General features: G+C 34.5%; 3 protein-coding genes across 3 annotated transcripts; 1 reads left to right on the forward strand and 2 right to left on the reverse strand.

The window, feature by feature from the left end:
* Positions 1 to 2,824: 2,824 nt before the first annotated feature.
* On the reverse strand, positions 2,825 to 3,824 carry LOC115952946. The gene is made up of 3 exons (XM_031070318.1): positions 3,394 to 3,824; positions 3,184 to 3,305; positions 2,825 to 3,074 (listed from the first exon to the last, which is right to left on the reverse strand). The coding sequence occupies exons 1-3, from the start codon at positions 3,722 to 3,724 to the stop codon at positions 3,012 to 3,014; spliced, it is 516 nt and encodes a 171-aa protein (XP_030926178.1). The 5' UTR covers positions 3,725 to 3,824; the 3' UTR covers positions 2,825 to 3,011.
* A 499-nt stretch (positions 3,825 to 4,323) lies between these two features.
* Positions 4,324 to 9,015, reverse strand: LOC115952945 (2-Cys peroxiredoxin BAS1, chloroplastic). Its single transcript, XM_031070317.1, has 7 exons — positions 8,650 to 9,015; positions 7,801 to 7,875; positions 7,308 to 7,389; positions 7,130 to 7,209; positions 6,593 to 6,718; positions 4,926 to 5,039; positions 4,324 to 4,783 (listed from the first exon to the last, which is right to left on the reverse strand). The coding sequence occupies exons 1-7, from the start codon at positions 8,860 to 8,862 to the stop codon at positions 4,667 to 4,669; spliced, it is 807 nt and encodes a 268-aa protein (XP_030926177.1). The 5' UTR covers positions 8,863 to 9,015; the 3' UTR covers positions 4,324 to 4,666.
* Positions 9,016 to 11,673: 2,658 nt separating this feature from the next.
* LOC115954230 (transcription termination factor MTEF1, chloroplastic) lies at positions 11,674 to 13,936 on the forward strand. Its single transcript, XM_031072141.1, has 2 exons — positions 11,674 to 12,764; positions 13,489 to 13,936. Exons 1-2 carry the CDS (start codon positions 11,811 to 11,813, stop codon positions 13,507 to 13,509), a joined length of 975 nt encoding a protein of 324 aa, XP_030928001.1. The 5' UTR covers positions 11,674 to 11,810; the 3' UTR covers positions 13,510 to 13,936.
* Positions 13,937 to 17,635: the final 3,699 nt, after the last annotated feature.

The following is a 17,635-nucleotide window of genomic DNA, read 5'->3' on the forward strand; positions in this document are numbered from 1 at the left end:
TCGTTGAACAGCAAGGATTTGAATTCAGCCTAATTATTATTTGTTGCTAAGCATAAACCAACAACTCCAAGGTGGTCTATGGATGTAATTTTTACTGAGTGCAAAAACGTTGTGAAAGCTAGTCCTGCTTTACTAAAGATGTTGACAAGGGAATGAGAAGGTGGCAACGAGTACGTCCATAGAAATCAAAATCCAAGCGTAATGAGATATGAGAAATACCGAAAAAGGCCAACAGCAATGAATAGATGATAATGTGGAGTTTGAAAGGATGAGCAGCCAAGCAGGGCCTTACAATATGCTTTCATGAAGGTCAAAATGCAAAGTGTAAAAAGAAAATGGAAAAGAAAGTTCTTATTATTGTAGAATCTGTAATTGGATATTTAATGCACGATATTGGAGCCTCAAAGAAATGTGAGAAAGCCCATGTGATGAATATATGGAATCCTTTGATCGTCTAGTAGAGATCATATTCACTTACAACCCCCCCTCCCCCCTTCTGCCGAAAAAAAAAAGGTTCCTTGCATTAGCTCACTGCTAGTCTAAAGGGATTTCCTCGGTTCCAGAAGTTGGGTATATGCTGCTTTGCCAGTGACACACAAGTAATATTGGTGTTTATACCCAAGGATAGATGCCTGCAAGATTTAAGCTTTGCTTCAGCGAACCTTACTGAACTGGAAGCAGGGTTCAGTTCAATGGCTCGGTGAACACTTTAGTAAGTCACTACCAGGAATGCCTTGGAGAAATGTGAACTGGAAAGACCGAGTGAAGGCTCATCATGTAAGGCCTTCCCATGGCACCATTGTATGAGAAGATCAGAACATTTCTCAAGTGACCCTCCATTGCCCAATGACATCAGAATAAGGAAACCTGTCATAAAGCTCCATGAATCATGCTTGAATGCACAAAAGGACACTCAAATTCCTCTAAAAATACTCCTGCACCATACTCAGAACCCAAAGACCTTTTGGCAAGGCCTGTGCAGGCCAGAAATTTCCTTGTCCTGAACTCCCTTTCTTTGAGACGCTCTAGAAATTCCCAAACTGCCATATCTGGTAGTCATACAAGAGAATTCACTTTCCCCTCCTGGCCTCCTCTTATTCCATTCCTTAAGTCCATTTTACAGTTGATTCACCTTCATCTGATTTTCTGAACTCTCTTATAAACAACTTGTTATATGTTTCAGCAGTTGCACTTTGACATTCTTTCCTCCTCTAGCATCCATAGAAAAATAAAAGCTGCAAAGATTCTTCACTTTGGAAGAATCGGGCAATGCCATTCAGCTACAAGGCTCTTGGCTCAACTATTTCTCAAATTTTTTACCTTCAGCTAGCTATTTACAAGGCGCTATAAGCAACAGCCTTATAGTACATTAGAGAATGAAGTTGCTGTTGCAATGAAGAAACTTCCTTTACAGGTTCACAGCTAAACTTAGTTAAACTTTGTAACGCTCTCCTCTGCTAACCCTAAAGCGTTTCCATCAGATGGAAAACAGGCAACTAATACAATTGAAGTTATAGGTTGCCACACCCTACCTACGTCTATTGAATTGTGTAGAAATTCCACAGATCTCTCTAACACACTCACACACAAACAGACATTCTAGACAAATTTCTGAAGGAGTGGGGAACAAAAGTTTTTGTAAAATTAATGAATCTCTAAACAAGTTTACCATATACAAGAGGTGGAGAATATATATAATAACTCATTTATTCTTCATGCACCCATCTTTGGGTACGCATTCCTTCTTCACATGCTGTCAAATTACATCTATCTATCGAAACTCCTGCATTACACCAATACATTTGCAATGCCTTTTAAGCTTAAAAATTATGTGTGATTTTCAATTTTCCTTTTTGTTAAATTATTAATTGTCTCAAAAGCTTTAACTTTTAGGAAATTGTGAATTTTTAATCATTTAAACATCCCTAAAGGACATATGTTCCACAGGTTTGGCTAGAAAGCAATTTATGATGCAGCAAGTTCTTATGATGCTACAGTTTCTAGTACACCGAGGAACAGTAATTGGTTTTGGAATCATGCTAGGTCAGATGATCTTGTTACCATTCAAAGTAAACTGTGTCTGATTGAACTGCAAGATGAGGATAAGCCAATCTGGTTCCTTGAAAATCTGGTACGTAGACTTGTGCAAATGCATAGAATTGTAATAGATCTAAACACCTGAGGTGAAATGGTGGAGGATGCTTTGGTTTCCCTAAGAAATTCCTAGACACTCTATTATTGGTTGGTTGGTGAAATAGGCTTACCACTAAAATTTAGTTGATGCAGTGTGGTATTAAGAATAAGATAGAGACACAATATGCAATCTGTAAGCTGAGAGTTGGATGTAGAGAGCATTTGTTTTTTGAATACCCATTCTCAAGAAGTACCTAGAGATCTATCATAAATTGGTACCTCATCAAGCATACCAAATTCTGCTGGGGTGACATATTAGAATGGGGAGAAAATCATCTCAAAGGGAAAAGCTTGAAATCTATTGTATGCATACTTGTGGTGTGGGCTGCCATTTATCATATATGGTAGCATAGAAATGTAATAATAATTATCGTGGGAAAATTAGGGCATTGCGAGATAGATTAGATGAGAGATAAAGGGTAGAATTGAATTTCAAGGAGATTTATGAAACTCTGTTCAAAATAGAGTGCGTTGTAGTTTGTGATGTATGGCTTATCTGATAAAGTGTATCTTCTGTGTTGTATCATGTAGCTTGCTATAGCTAGTTGACTGAGTTTCATCAGTAATTCTTTTTGTTGAAACAAAAGCCTCATTCATCTTTAAAAAAAGTCATTTAACCATAATTCTAACATTTCTCAATATGTCAATAAAACAAGTCATCCATTGATGCACGATTATTATTCGAATTTTGTTTTAATAAAAATATCTACATGTTATTGCTCTTCCATTTTGCATTCTCATCCATGGAAATGCCAGAACAATTTTCTAAAAGGACAATGTGGCTGAAAAAAAAAAAAAAAAGTAGCCGCTAGTATACCTCAAAAGTTTTGAGGACTATCATCCAACTGTTTCTCATCTTCTATATCCACCTCCAAGATTTCCTGAGAGAAAAAACAAGCGCATGCTATTACCAAAAGAGCAAATAATTTAATTCAGCTAACATTTCTCAGTTATAAAATAAACAAAACAATCAAAAGTGAAATGACTCACAGGGATCCTCTGCTTCAGATAATTACCGACTCTAGCAACTACAGTACTACGTTTGTGCCAAAACCGACCTTTGAGACTAATCTTCACGAAAGGTCCATCTAACTCCGCAAGTTCAACTTGTCCTAAACACAAAATTTCAACACTTTAATTCAAATCTTAGAATTAATGAAAAAAGAGTAGTGTAAGTGTAAACATATGGAGTAAACTAACCTGTCATGCCAACAGAAGTGTCGAAAATCTGAGCCAACTCGACACGAGCATCGACTAAAACCTTTCTAATGTTGTCTTCTGTCAGATCGAGTGGTGGTGGTAATGAACCTGAAAGAGATGTTGCTGAAACCCGTAATCTCATACGGCTTGTTGAAGATGATGTTAGAGGTGGTACTGATACCATTAGCATATTCTTACTGTTAAGCCGTGGCCTTTGCAGAACAATTGGGGTTCGGATATTTGAGATGGAAAAAGCATTACAGGTTGGTATGGATAATATTGTTGTGTGATTATGGTAGCTACGGTGGAGAACAGCCGCCTCCAGCGACATCCCTTTTCTCTTTTCTTCTATTAAAGTCTTTCTATTTTTGTATCTGGTGAAGGGAACCACAGTACTCCAAAATGAAGAGATATAGATTATACACACAGAACAGAAGTGGATAGAATAGTGGGACCCTTTATAGGTGGCATATGTAGCATCACTAATCTGAAATATAATTCCGACAAGCCATTGTTTTAGCACGCCGAATGATTCCAGTATGAACTATGAAGTGGGAGTTTTGTTTTTTGGATGACATTTTTTTAAGGTATAATTTGCTCCTTTAAAAAGAAATGCTGATAAATAAGAAATCTGATATTGAATTGATCTCATTACCCACACAAAGGGGGAAAAAATAGTATTTTCATAGAACAGACATTACAGGTTCAAACCTTATCATATGTATTCAAAACCAAAAAGGAGTTGAGAAGGAAGAGAAAAAAAGAAGTATCCCGGTCACCCTTCCCATCTCTTCTTACAAGATGCAACATGACACCATCCCACAGGAGGATAATTTCAAAATTCACACTCACATAATCACATAATTCGATCAACTAGACAGGATCGGGTTTATATTAACGAAGATTCATCCAAATTGCTAGACCCACCAGTACACATCCAAATCAAGTTTCTTCTCTTAGCTATAATCCTGAGACATGCCTAATCCTGGCACCCAAGTTTCAATGCTTGGAGGACTAACATAATTGGATTATGATTGAAACTCTAATAATAATGGATGTAATTCATCAATTATACATAGCTACAACAATAAATTCCAAAAAAAAAAAAAAACAGGATTTGTCCCGTCAATAACGCATTTATTCCCACAAACTGCAGCTCAAAATTCATGAAAACTGAAAATACATTACATGAAAAACAAAACTCGATTACACCTCACTAATTTAAATAAACATGCAACTGGGGTCATGATGGTAGAGACCCGATCGTCCCACTCTATATTGCTGAGAAGTACTCTTTGCTGAGCTTGGGGTCTGGCTTCATGGATTTCTCCCCAGGCTTCCATCCAGCAGGGCAAACTTCATCTGGGTTATCCTGCACATACTGCAAAGCCTGCAGGACATAAAGTGACAATGATCAATTTAGAAGGTGATAAAGAACAACAAGAAAGTAATGCTATTCTAAACAATAAAATAAATCAACGGAAAAGTCTTAAAATTATATAATCAGTCATTGACTTGTCCTTATTGAATACCTGGAGTGTTCTCTTCGTCTCATCAACACTCCGCCCAATGGCAAGATTGTTAATGGTGGAGTGTTGTATAACTCCTTCCTTGTCAATAATGAAAAGTCCCCTCAATGCAATGCCCTAAAAAAGATTGAAAGGAAACTTGTAAGACAGAAAATAAATGCAAGATATAATGCAAACCAAGTTGTAGCTAATGGAGAAAACTGTAATTTAAATAAGAAAGCATCTACCCACATTCTACAAGCACTACGTTGTAAACTTTTGAAAGCAAAACGTAGACTTTTATCAGAATTTTTTAATTTTTCCAAACAAAAAATAATTACCAAATCGAAATCTAAAAACTCTCATCAATGTTTGCCAATTTCCATGGCTAAAACTCTTAAGTAATGGCACATGTTGTTTCAATTATACAAAGGAAACCTTCAAGGTTTTCAGAAATACATAGGTTAGAAAAACCACTATGCTTTTTGTCACGATAAATTAAAACTTCACAGCCACCCCCCACCCCCAACAAAACTTGTCAGCAACCATGGAAACACAAAGAATTCTTTTGATATCCTTCTTTTTTCTCCCTGAATCTTGTTAATCGAAAAAATAAACATAAAAATTAAACCAGAGGGAGAGAGTTTGTTAAGAAAATTGGATGATATATGACACTAAATTGAAAAGATAAAGAAAACCAACTCTTGTGAAGAAAATAAAATAGATAGACAACTGATGAAACACAAAGGATATAAGAGTCAGAAAAGCAGTGACTACTGTAGAATAAGAAGCAGAAAACACTAAAATTATGGACCCACTTTCTAGACCTGAGTCCTTACCATCCAACCATAGACTTTATCAATTGAAGAACAAAAGTTGCTGGTCAAATTACAAAACCAAAGAAACAAAAACATGTGCAGAATTAAGCACAACAGGTTTTGAAGCCAAGACATATAATACAGCTATTCTGAGATAGGCATATATCCATATGTGGAGATCATTTTAAAAAAAGAAAACCATAAACATTATAATAGAAAGCAACACACTAATAGCCATTTCAAGAACAAATTCATTATTTTTGCCTCGTGTGCCACCTTTTCTGATAAAAATTTTAGAAGTCATCATATTTTATCAAGGTTAGATAATTTTTATTTTTTTTTACAGCAATGAGTTGGCAAAGATTATCCAGAGTCCACACGCCTCTCTATGAATAAGATCATACCACTTCATAATGTTACAGAACAGTTTTTGAAACTACATGAATAACCTGTTTTGGCTTCAGTACATGTAGCAGCATATCATCATATCATAATGGTATTATTCAACACAATACAGATAAAAATGGCATGGTCAAAACTCATTGGTATCATTTTATATTTTATAGGTAAGAAAAATTTTATTGATAAAAAGGACTACTTTATGTAGAAGGATGAAGCAGCCAACAAAGATGAAAAAAAAATTAAAAAAAAATTATGTACAAGAAAAGAGAGAATCTATAAACTTCTGAATGGAATCACTGGTATCCTGTGTCCACTACAGAACTTAGCATACCATGTTCTTATTAACTCACCCATTATGATTTGGTTCTATTATTAAAAAAAAAAAATATATATATATATATATATATTAAGAAAATCCTCTCCTATATGCTATTTTAGGATGAGGCTCTAGCCAAAACAATTTATTCATACCTGATCTGGGATTAGCACACCAAAGGATTTTGAGATTGATTTGGTGACATCAGAAATCAGGGGGTACTTCAGATCACCAAGCCCACCAGATTTTCTGTCTGTTTGTACCCACGCAAGGTGCGAGAACTACACCAAAGATAACATAAGACCATCAAGATAACCAATAATTTCCAAATTAAGGCAAAGCAGTAAGCTAATAAAAAAACTTATAGTAAGAAAATATAAGAAAACATAAATGGCCACACTTCATCCAGACAAAAAGCCTATAAAACGGCAGCCATCAGTTGACTCAAAATTTTTCATTGATAAGAAAATAAGAATTCAGTTTCACAATCTAAACCCCATATTGCAATACACAAACTAAGCCTGCTGATCTAGCAGACAACACAATATAATAATTTTTGTTGAACTGAAATATAAACAATATACACCAACTTATCAAATTCAAATACACTCATTAAGCAGGGAAAAAAAAAAAAGAGTTTTGCTAGCCACTAGCTTTAAGAGTGTTCAAGATAAATGGAGGAAACAACTTACCACACTGTCTACTGAAACACCCAATATTTCTGTATTTAGCTGCTCAAATTCTGCATGGCGATCGCTGAAAGCAGTGATCTCTGCAAACAAAGGAGAAGTGAGGCGAGAATAAAGGAAAGCTATAGCATCAACTAATATCTAAACTTCAAATTTTAGATTTAGTTAGTGTCAAACAAACCTGTGGGACAGACAAATGTGAAGTCCAATGGGTAGAAAAAGAGAACCACATATTTCTTCCCAATGTATTCAGAGAGTTTAACCTGAAATTAAGATGCTTTAGTTGAATGAAGATTTGAATTATAATTATCCATGCCAGCAAAACAACATCAATCAGATAACGTTTTAACAAGCATGAAAAGTGAATTTGGGTCCATGAAGCTATCGCTCAATTAAGCAAGCTACCTATTTCTCTCCCACAAAACATGCTATACATTTTCTTCAGATAATTATCTATGAAAAGTGATGCTACAGATACTATAACTTTTACTACGAAATTAATTTATAATGTTGTTTATGTGACACCAAATGACATTCATTGCCACCTGAATTTGCAAGCCTTTTTGTAGACAAATTGGCTAAAAATCCACTTAATCAATTATATATAAATTTGAAATCACAAGAATCAACCATTACTATTACCAGGATTCTCAACATTATTTTTTATAAACTACCTTGATGAACTCCTGATCAAAAACAGCCTCCGCCTCAAAATCTGGTGCAATATTTCCAACCAGTGGAAGTTCGTTCTGCAAAAAAGAACAACGAAAGCAAAACATACCTCAGAAATTAAAACAGAACAGAAGGAAATATTTATCTTCAATAGCATTTCATCACTGCCGTTAATAGATGGCATAAGTACTCAAATTCCCATTTGGCATTGTTGTAAAAAGTAGAACTTTAACCAAGAAAGCTCAAGCGAGCTTTTTGCTTTTTAGCTTTTATGTTCAGCTTTTTAAAAGCTCAATTTTTCTTACTTTTTCTCACATTTTCAAAATACAAGTATAATTTAGCACACTTTTAGCAAAAAGCTAAATAAATTGTTCCTAATCGGACGTTCTAATATGTTTGGCAAAATACAGTGAATAGTGGTTTAAAGGTTTTTTTTCTAAAGCATGAACAGTGAACTGTAGAGATTTTTCCTAAAAGCTCTAAATTTCAGCTTTCCCTACATTTGTTTTCAGCTTTTAAAGACCCCATAAAAAGCTCTTTAGGAAAATTGCCAAAAGTTTCCAGATTTTGGCTAATTGAGCTTTTTAAGGCTGGTAAACAATGTCACTAACTGCATAAAACCCTTGTAATAATATCAAATCTTTGAAATTTCCCAGTAGTGGAGCAGAAAATCAATAGCTTATTCAAATTCAATATTCTCCACAACGCAATTGTCATTCAATGAAGCAAATTCTTGGCATGTAAACATTGCACATTACGAACCCCAAAAAATTGAAAGAATCTAGAACAGAACGCAGCGCATAATTAACAAACAGAATGTACAAGAAAATGGATTTAAAAAAGTGACATACAGACACAGAGGCCTTGACAACGAAGCTGGTGGTGCGTCGCGAGTGAGAGCGAGAAGTGAGGGAAATGGAGCGAGAGGGTTGGGATTTGAGGGGTTTGCGGAGGCCATTGAAGGATTTGGGAATGGTTAGGGTTTGAGAGATGGGGTTGGTAGAAGAGAGAGCCTTTGGTGTTGAGGATAAGAGAGTGGCGGAGGTGGCTGAACAAGAAGCCATTTTTTTTTTTGTGTTTCTCTACCAAAGCAAAAGCTTCACTCACTATAACTCACTCTCACAGTCTCTGTGGGTTTGGGTTTGGGAAGTGTTGTCTAAATGGTAGGTGAGACTTGTGCGTTGAGAAGATAAAGAAAGAAAGACGGGTGGAGTTGGTGGCACTCTACTCGATTAACCGGTTCCATACATTTTGGGAAACAGGTAATCTAGGTAATTTTTCGCTGGCATATGATCTACACCTTATTTTGTGTGTGTTTTTTTTATTTTTTTTTTTTTTTTTTTTTTTTTTTTTTTGTGGGGTTAAAATTGTATCCAATAAATTGGTTGCACTAGACACGTTAGAATGAATACACGTGTCTAGTTTTAGACACATGTCCATATTTCAATGTATATGCACTGAACATAAGTCATTTTTTTTTTTAATGTATATGAATTTTAAAAATCTAACCATTGAATGACATGTTCTTTATATTTTAAACATCTATGTCAAATTTCTTTTCAATCGAATGTTATTTACTATAAAATCAATTAACTTAATTTTTATTCATAATTTTAGACCAAAAAACTTGAAATTTAAACACTAAATTTATGACATAATTATTGATATTTGATTTTCTTAAAATTTGCAAGTATAGGGGATATAATAAGAATATTTAATCCAATGGTTAGATTTTTAAAATTCATATTTCAATACAATAAGAGAAATGTTATGTCCACGATATTTTCACAACAAATCTTATGTGGCAGGTTGTTACTTGCTATTACTAGTGGGTAAGAAAGTAATTTCAGTGGTGGATTTAAATTTAAAACTTGTAACAATCGGCCAACTAGGATTTTTTGTGAAAATGTTGTGAATATAGTACCTCTCAATAAAAAAAGAGTAAAATACTATTTTAATAACAAAAGTTTGTTTTTGTCCCTAAACTAAAAATTAAAATAAAAAATAAAAAATCATCCCTAAAATTTGTAAAAAGCATTTTCAATATTTTAGAGACAAAAATAGGGATAAAAAAAAAACTTTTTTCAATAGTTTAGAGATGAAAAACAAACTTTTAGTAAAATTGAAGAATATAAATAAAACATTTTTAATAGTTTAAGGGTGAAAGATTCAATAGTTTAAAGGAACGAAAAATAAACTTCTTAAAGTTTAGTAATGAACAACAAACTTTTGGTAAAGTTTAGGAGCCAAATAGTATTTCATTCAAAAAAAAATTGCATGAGGAGTTTGATTTTTTTGTGTTTTGCAATTGCAAACCCTTTCTTTTGGGGGGGGGGGGGTGTCAGGAACCTTTAGCTTCGACCCATTGGGCTTTTTCTGTCCTTTTTTATTTTTTGGTATTTTATGTTGTAGGAATTAGGATTTGAAGACCCAACTTAGGAAGAGAACTAAAAAGACACGCATACGTGTGGGTTCCAGTCAGCTCAACTAGTAAAAATTCTAATAATTGTATAAGAGATTTAGGGTTTAATCCCTACCTACACCAAAAAACTGATTGGTATCTTGGTCTAGTAATAATAAAGTTATCATCAGAAATGGATGCCATAAGTTGAAACTCTCTAAAAAAAAGACATGCACATGTTAGACTCAGCTTATGAAATTGATTAGAGGAAGGTACCAGTTGATTGATGCGGGTTTGAGTTGAAAACTAGAAATGAAAAGCAATGGTTTGAAAAGTAAAGCTTACGAAAATAAGATTGATTTCTTCTCTTGTACTGTTGTACTTGTACCTCATTAGAAAAATTCAAAGTTACGGGGCGTGTATAGGTGGGGATACGAGATTTTTTTCAATCAAACTCAGGGCACATGAATCGAGTTAAACTAATAGATTAGCCCTTTTTTTTATAATAAAAAAAAAACATTAAAAAAGAAAATTTTTAAAATTTTTAACACAAGTAATAGCAAATTTACTAATCAAACTTAAACATAGTACTAAACTAACCAAACTATTTGATTAGTGCATTAAACCAACACAAATAACAGTAGATTTAGGGTCTGTTTGGAAACTAAAAACTAAAAACACTGTAGCAAAATAATTTTTAAATGTGTGAATAGTACCATGGGACCCATTTTTAATTTTTTTTTTTTTCTGAATAAAGTGGTTGTGGGTCTCGTGAACAGTGCACTTTGTCTCCTAAAAACTAAAATGCGTGCATCAAAAAAAAAAAAAAAAAAAGAAGAGGAAAACGCAAAACGTCAGAGATAGGAAAATAATTCCTATCCAAATGTATACTTATAATCTTATAAATCTATTGGTAGTTTATCAAACTAAAAAAGTAAATATAATATATATTCTAAATACAAATCTATCTAACCCAAACGGCTGTAAATAAAAAAAAATTGGCAACCCAACCCAACCCACTAACTCTTCAAAACTGATCTAACCTGCCAAGTGTATTGGATTGGGTCGGTTTTAATAGATCAGTGTATGGGCTGTACACTCTTAATTGTTGGTAGCTCATCAACTATTTTTTCCCTTTAAAGAATATGGACGAGATTAATTTTACCCAAATAGAGAATGTACAACTCTAAAAAAATTTATTTTTAAAAATATAAAAATACTTTTACACAATATACAAAATAAACAAATAAAAACATGCTCCTTCAAAACACACTAACTCATCCCCTTTTTTGGTTAGGAACTTATACCATATGGCCTTATGGGCTCATAGGCAATAACTAAGCCTGTTAATAGTCTTTGGGCCCAATTTTTTTACTTCTCTCTTGAACAGTGGGCACCCTTATCACCTATTTCCCAAACTTTGTTGGTACTCACTTTAGCAATTAGGATTTCAGATAGCACATAATCTTCAAAATCATAATTTTTGGAGCCTTATCCACTTCCCCCACACAGCCTTCTACATCCCTCCCATCCAAAGGAAAATAAAACAAAGAACTTCCCACTCTTCACACTCCTCACCAATCAGCCATGTAGCAACCAACCCCCAAAATAATGCAGCAAAAACACACAATCCATTTCCTCTCCACCACCACCACCACCAAACCCCATTTCCTTTCTTCCCTCCACCACCACCATGACTATTCTCAAAGGAACCTCCACTTCCCTCCTATCTTTTCCCTCAAAGCCACCACCACAACAACAACAACAACAACACTCTCTCTCCCTCTTAAACCCCCCAAAACCCCTGAAATCCCAACCATATCCCCACCTCCTAAAACCCACTCTCACTCTCACTTTCAAGAAAAAATGCTCTACCTCGACTCAATAGGCCTCGACTTCTTATCCTTAATCGACCACCACCCTCCGATCATATCCGTCTCTCTCCCAGACCTCAAATCCACCGTCGATTTAATCACCTCCACGCTCTCCCTCACCTCCGTCGAGTTCCGCCGCATCATCAACATGTGCCCAGAAATCCTCACCTCCCGGGTCACCGACATAGTCCCCATCTTCACCTTCCTCCTCCGCGAGGCCCGCGTCAACGGCTCTGATCTCAAGCGCGTCATCAACCGACGGCCTAGATTGCTCGTCTGCAGCGTCCAGCTCCGGCTCCGCCCCACCTTATATTTCCTCCAGAGCATCGGAATATCCGAGGTTCACAGACACACGTACTTGCTCTCTTGTAGCGTCGAAGACAAGCTCATTCCCAGAATCGAATACTTCGAAAAAATCGGCTTTTCGCGCCGAGACGCGGTCACAATGTTTCGGAGATTCCCGCAGCTGTTCAATTACAGTGTGAAACAGAACTTCGAGCTGAAATTCGACTACTTTGTGGTGGAAATGGGGAGGGATTTGAAGGAGCTGAAAGAGTTTCCTCAGTACTTTTCGTTTAGCTTAGAGAATAGGATTAAGCCTAGGCACCAGTGTTGTGTAGAGAAAGGTGTGTGCTTTCCTCTACCTGTGTTGTTAAAGACGAGCGAGGAGCAATTCCGTGATAGATTGGAGGTATGTTGTAATTCTTCGATACCATTCAGACATTCTCCTTTGTGGTGTACAAATTGTGATACTATTATTCAATCCAATATTATAGAGTAAATTTGGGTTCATTTTTGTTTGCCCATGTTTTAATTGTTGGGTTTGGTTTGTCATTGTTTTTATTTAGCTCTAGCTATGGTTTTTGATAAATGGGTTGTGAGTTATTGGGGTTTTGGGTTTGGCTTATGTTTGAGAAAGTCAGAGAAACGCCAACTAGGAAGTGAAAATTTAGGCCCAGGTGCTTGGAAATTCGGCTCAACTCTCAAAATCTATTTGAATTATTATGATCAACCTTGTGGATTACCCGTAATTCAAAAGTTTAAGATCATTGAAGTGATAGACTCATAGTATTCCCGGGGACTGAATTTGTGGGCGCTTATACATGTACATACTTTTATGTTGTCTAAAACCTCATGTCTTAAACGAGGCGAAAAACTATTTTGATGTGATGTTGATGGTTCTATTTCCAACCAGGTAGAAAAGAATTGCTATCTATGTGATACAAGAATATGAACGGCGTCTGTCATTTCTGTGCTTTATAGAATATGAACCAATATCCATCTATCTTGTACTATATGCGATTTAGGAATGAGAGATTAGAAATGTTGCTTTCGGATTAGGTCCAGTCATACTAGTTGAGTGCCAAGTTCTTAGATCTGAATATCTGATATTTTGACATATTTTAATATCACAGGTACTTGAACCTCACCTGTAACAATACTAAGATTGGTTGCATAGTGTCTTTGTAAGGATGAATTTGAGGCCAGGGAGATTGCCTTGGCGACTAGAGTTCCAACAGTTTGGGGACACCCAATAAAATTGGAACAATATGAAGAAATTACACAACTCTATCCCATATTTTTAGCTTTTCTCAACTGATGGAATACGGATATGGTGACAGTGAAGGCCGAAAGTTAGGTAGTATAAAGGTTATTGAAAAGGAATCGGAGTTTGCCATGTTTCAATATGTAGGCTTGTGTTTTTAGGATGGAAATTTTGGGGGGAGTGTGTGTGTGTTGCCAAATTTTATTTGGAAGTTTGGCTGCATATTGATTAGCCTAAAATTTGAAGGTTAAGATCACTATAATTATATTCTTCCCGTGGACTGAATTTGTGGGTGTTGGAGAATCTAAAAGATTCACACAAGTTTAAACTATTCTAATATGATGATGTTAATGGTTCTTCTATAAACCAGGTAAAAAAAAGATTGGAATCTATGTGTCAATCCAAGTACTATGTAGAATATTAGATAATGTTCGTCTGTTCTATCCTTTATCTATGTGACTTCGGAATTTGAGACAGTCTGAGATGTTTGTTTGCAGATAGGGTCCATGCAGGATCCATCATATTGTATATAGTATACTGGTTGAGTGTCAAGTCCTAGAATCTGAGATAAGATCACTTTTATTCCTATAATCATTTGGCAGTGGAGCCAAGTAATGCCAACAAGACTTTTGGCAGTGGAACACTTACTAGCGTTGTGCTCTATATGTTGTGAGAGGAAAGAGTGCATCTATTCAATGCATAAGATACCTTCTCAAATCTCAATGCAAAGGGCCTTAATTGGTTTTGACTGTGTGCTTATTCATGCAAAGATATGATGTTTCTTACTTGCCTTCACAATTGAGTATATCTCCGCCTTGAGGAAGGTGGTTTATGTTGGAGATGAAAGGAGTTCTGGTTTTACATGAAATAATTTTTACATTGCCGGGGACAAAAATGTTTACGTTGTGTTTCATGCTCATCTAACACAAATGGATCTTACAATAGTGTATTAGTGTGTTTAGATGAATGGTATGTGAAGTGTTTAATTAAACTTGTTTGAATCTTACCCCTCCAAACCAAACCTGTCATTTTTACTGTGTGTTTCTGGATGAAGCGGGGTGACTAGGGAGTTGGATGCATGGTGGCGTTTCATTAACTTTGTTTTGCTGTTTTTTCAAGGGGAAGGGGAAAAGGATTTAAGGGAATTGAAGGGGTAAAAGATGTCCTTCCAAAGTCCAAACCCATCACTTTTGGAAAAATGATCCTCTCCATTCAAGTTTTGTCTATTTGTCAATTCCATGGTTCAAATAAAAATTTTAAAAATTCAAAGGTGTGCGGATTGTCATATCCTTTAAAATTATAATTGACATGACAATCTTTTGATCAAAAATAAATAAATAAAAGAACCTTGAAATAGATAAAATGGTCGGGCCTTGAAATGAAGAGGATCTTGTTCATTTTTTTGTCAAGGCATGCCTTATTTGTGATATTTTTGCTTATTTGATGCTAATTTAGTGTGATATAATTAACCATAAAAAGTTGGAGTGATACAAAATAAATCATATGGAGCTTCATATCTTAAATGCAAGTCATGAGGGAAATAAATGTAATTTCTATGCACTTAAACATAATGTAATTGTTTAATGAAAGTAATTTTAGAGATATTACAATTTCTACTACATAATTTTATAAACTGATATGTTAATTTTTAAATATGTCACAAAAAAATTAATTAAGAAATTTTTTTTGTTATAATAATAATATGATATCAATCGAATCATTGTCACAAGCATTTTCCTTAATAATTTTTTTGGACACGTTCAAAATTTTGCATTATCCTTAATAAGTTTTTTTTTGGCATATTCAAAATTTCATATTTACTTTTAGAGTACAATTGATGTACAATCCCTTAAATGTTGTATATTATGATCCCTTAAGAATAGTATATTATGTACAATACTTTAAGTGCATTATATTATGTTTTATCGGTCAATTTAACTATATATTTAAATTAAATTCAGAGGCGGCTCTAGGAATTTTGTTTAGGGAGATCATTAAAAAAATTTAATAAAAAAAAAAATTAATACATGAAGTTTTATAATTTTTTTTCTACAAGTTTTCAAATTTTGAATTGTTATATGGTAGTTCATTATAAGTATCTATTGCCAATGTGGGTAGTTATGGATAAATTATACAGTTTTCTGGTAGACCGCGTCACTTGTCCACTATTCCACTAAAAGACTCTCATTTGTTTAAAATTGATAGGTCAATAATCAGTTTCTGTTTTTTTTTTTTTTTTAAATTAACTCAACAATTTTAAACAAGTGTAAGTTTTTTAGTGAAATGGAGGACTACATCACTTATCCACCATACGGACCTTATAATTTCTCGTGGCTATGAGCCTATGACCATTTTATTTTTTTAAGTTCATCTAACATTTTTATTTTTATGCAATTATTATTATCTATTTATTATTGTTTTTATTAAAATATTTTAAACTAAACTCATTGGTTTTGTATTAATTATTGACGCATACAATCACACTTGTTCATATATATTTTGTAAGGACTCGATTTGTAACGACCCAAAACGATACTGGGTTCGCACGTAAATAGGTCCAAACAATATAATTTGTAGAGCTTGGGTGTTTAGAACTAAGTTAACTTTTTTGTAATGAAAAGATTCACTCTCACGTATATTGGAGGCACAGAGCTAATACAACGATCGTTTGGTTTTGATAATCGATACAGTTCTTTTGCTTTTTACGTTCTTGTTGACACCCTGTTTTGCAACCCGTATTTAACCTCACATGGAGGGTAAAAGGGTAATTTCACATTGGAAATATGCATCTTAATTCTGGTCATTAGATCCTTAATCTCATTTCACCAAAATGATCTTGATGTTGTAACGATCAAATCGACTGGTCATGAGCCCTAATCGGACCATTAGATTGAAAGTTATCATCAAATTAAGTTTTAATGATTGAGATACACTATTACAAATTGAGTCTGACTATATGTGATTATGAACAATTGATTTCAATTGGTTATAAATATAATCAATTTGAGATCGATGATATGTCATAATTTGATTGGTTAGGACTACATTTTATGGTAGAGTTGCATACACCTAATTAACTAGATAGTTAAACATTAATTATTCAATGAGTAATTTGTGCAATTATCTTTTAATTAGAGTAAATTTAGAGCCAATTAAGTCTAAAATGAGAGTGATTGGAGCCATTTAATGTTAATTAGGAGCTAATTTGGGGACCTATTAATGTTAATTGTGCTGAAACCATTTTCCAACAAATGACCTCTGCTTACCATTTCATTTATATCTCTCAGAATATTTTGAATCTGTGAATAAGGTTATTTTTCCCAGAAACTAGACATCCGGGGCTTCAATTTGAGCACAAGAATGAGACAATTCCGATCAGAATTGAGGCAGATATGATTTTTCAAAGTTGGCTCTATAGGCTGTGACAGCAACTACGGGAAAACCGAATTTTGGCTTGCTCCTCACTTCCACCAATCTTTCCATTTAATGCACCAGATTTCTCCAAAGGCTAAAATGAGGTCTAGGTTCATGATTCCTTGTCAACTCTCATTAAATGGCCTTCCATTCATATTTCCTCCACCACTACTATATAAACCCCCCTCTCCTTCATTCCAAGACACAAAAAAAAATCCCCCTCTCTTCTCTTCTCTTGAGTTATAGTGAAGGAGAGTGAGTCTTGTCATATCTTGGTCTTCTTGAGACTCAAGGTATTGAGTGAGACTCACTCTCCCTCTCCTAGTTCTTCTTTTTCTCCACCCTTAGGACCTCCATCAAGAATCCCCTCCTCCATTACATGAATCTTGCATGAAGGTATAATCCCCTTCCATAACTGTTTGTTTATATTATCATGATGAGAATTTAAGATTAAAGCATGATAATTCTCTTGAATATATTTGAATGTTCTTAATTGTTCTTATATGTTCTTCACATGTTCTTAATTGTTCATCACATGTTCATGCATATCACTAGATTTAATCTTAAATCCATATAAAAAAATATGAAAAACATGTTTGTTT

The sequence above is a fragment of the Quercus lobata genome, chromosome 7 (assembly GCF_001633185.2).
Source record: "Quercus lobata isolate SW786 chromosome 7, ValleyOak3.0 Primary Assembly, whole genome shotgun sequence".
NCBI lineage: Eukaryota > Viridiplantae > Streptophyta > Magnoliopsida > Fagales > Fagaceae > Quercus > Quercus lobata.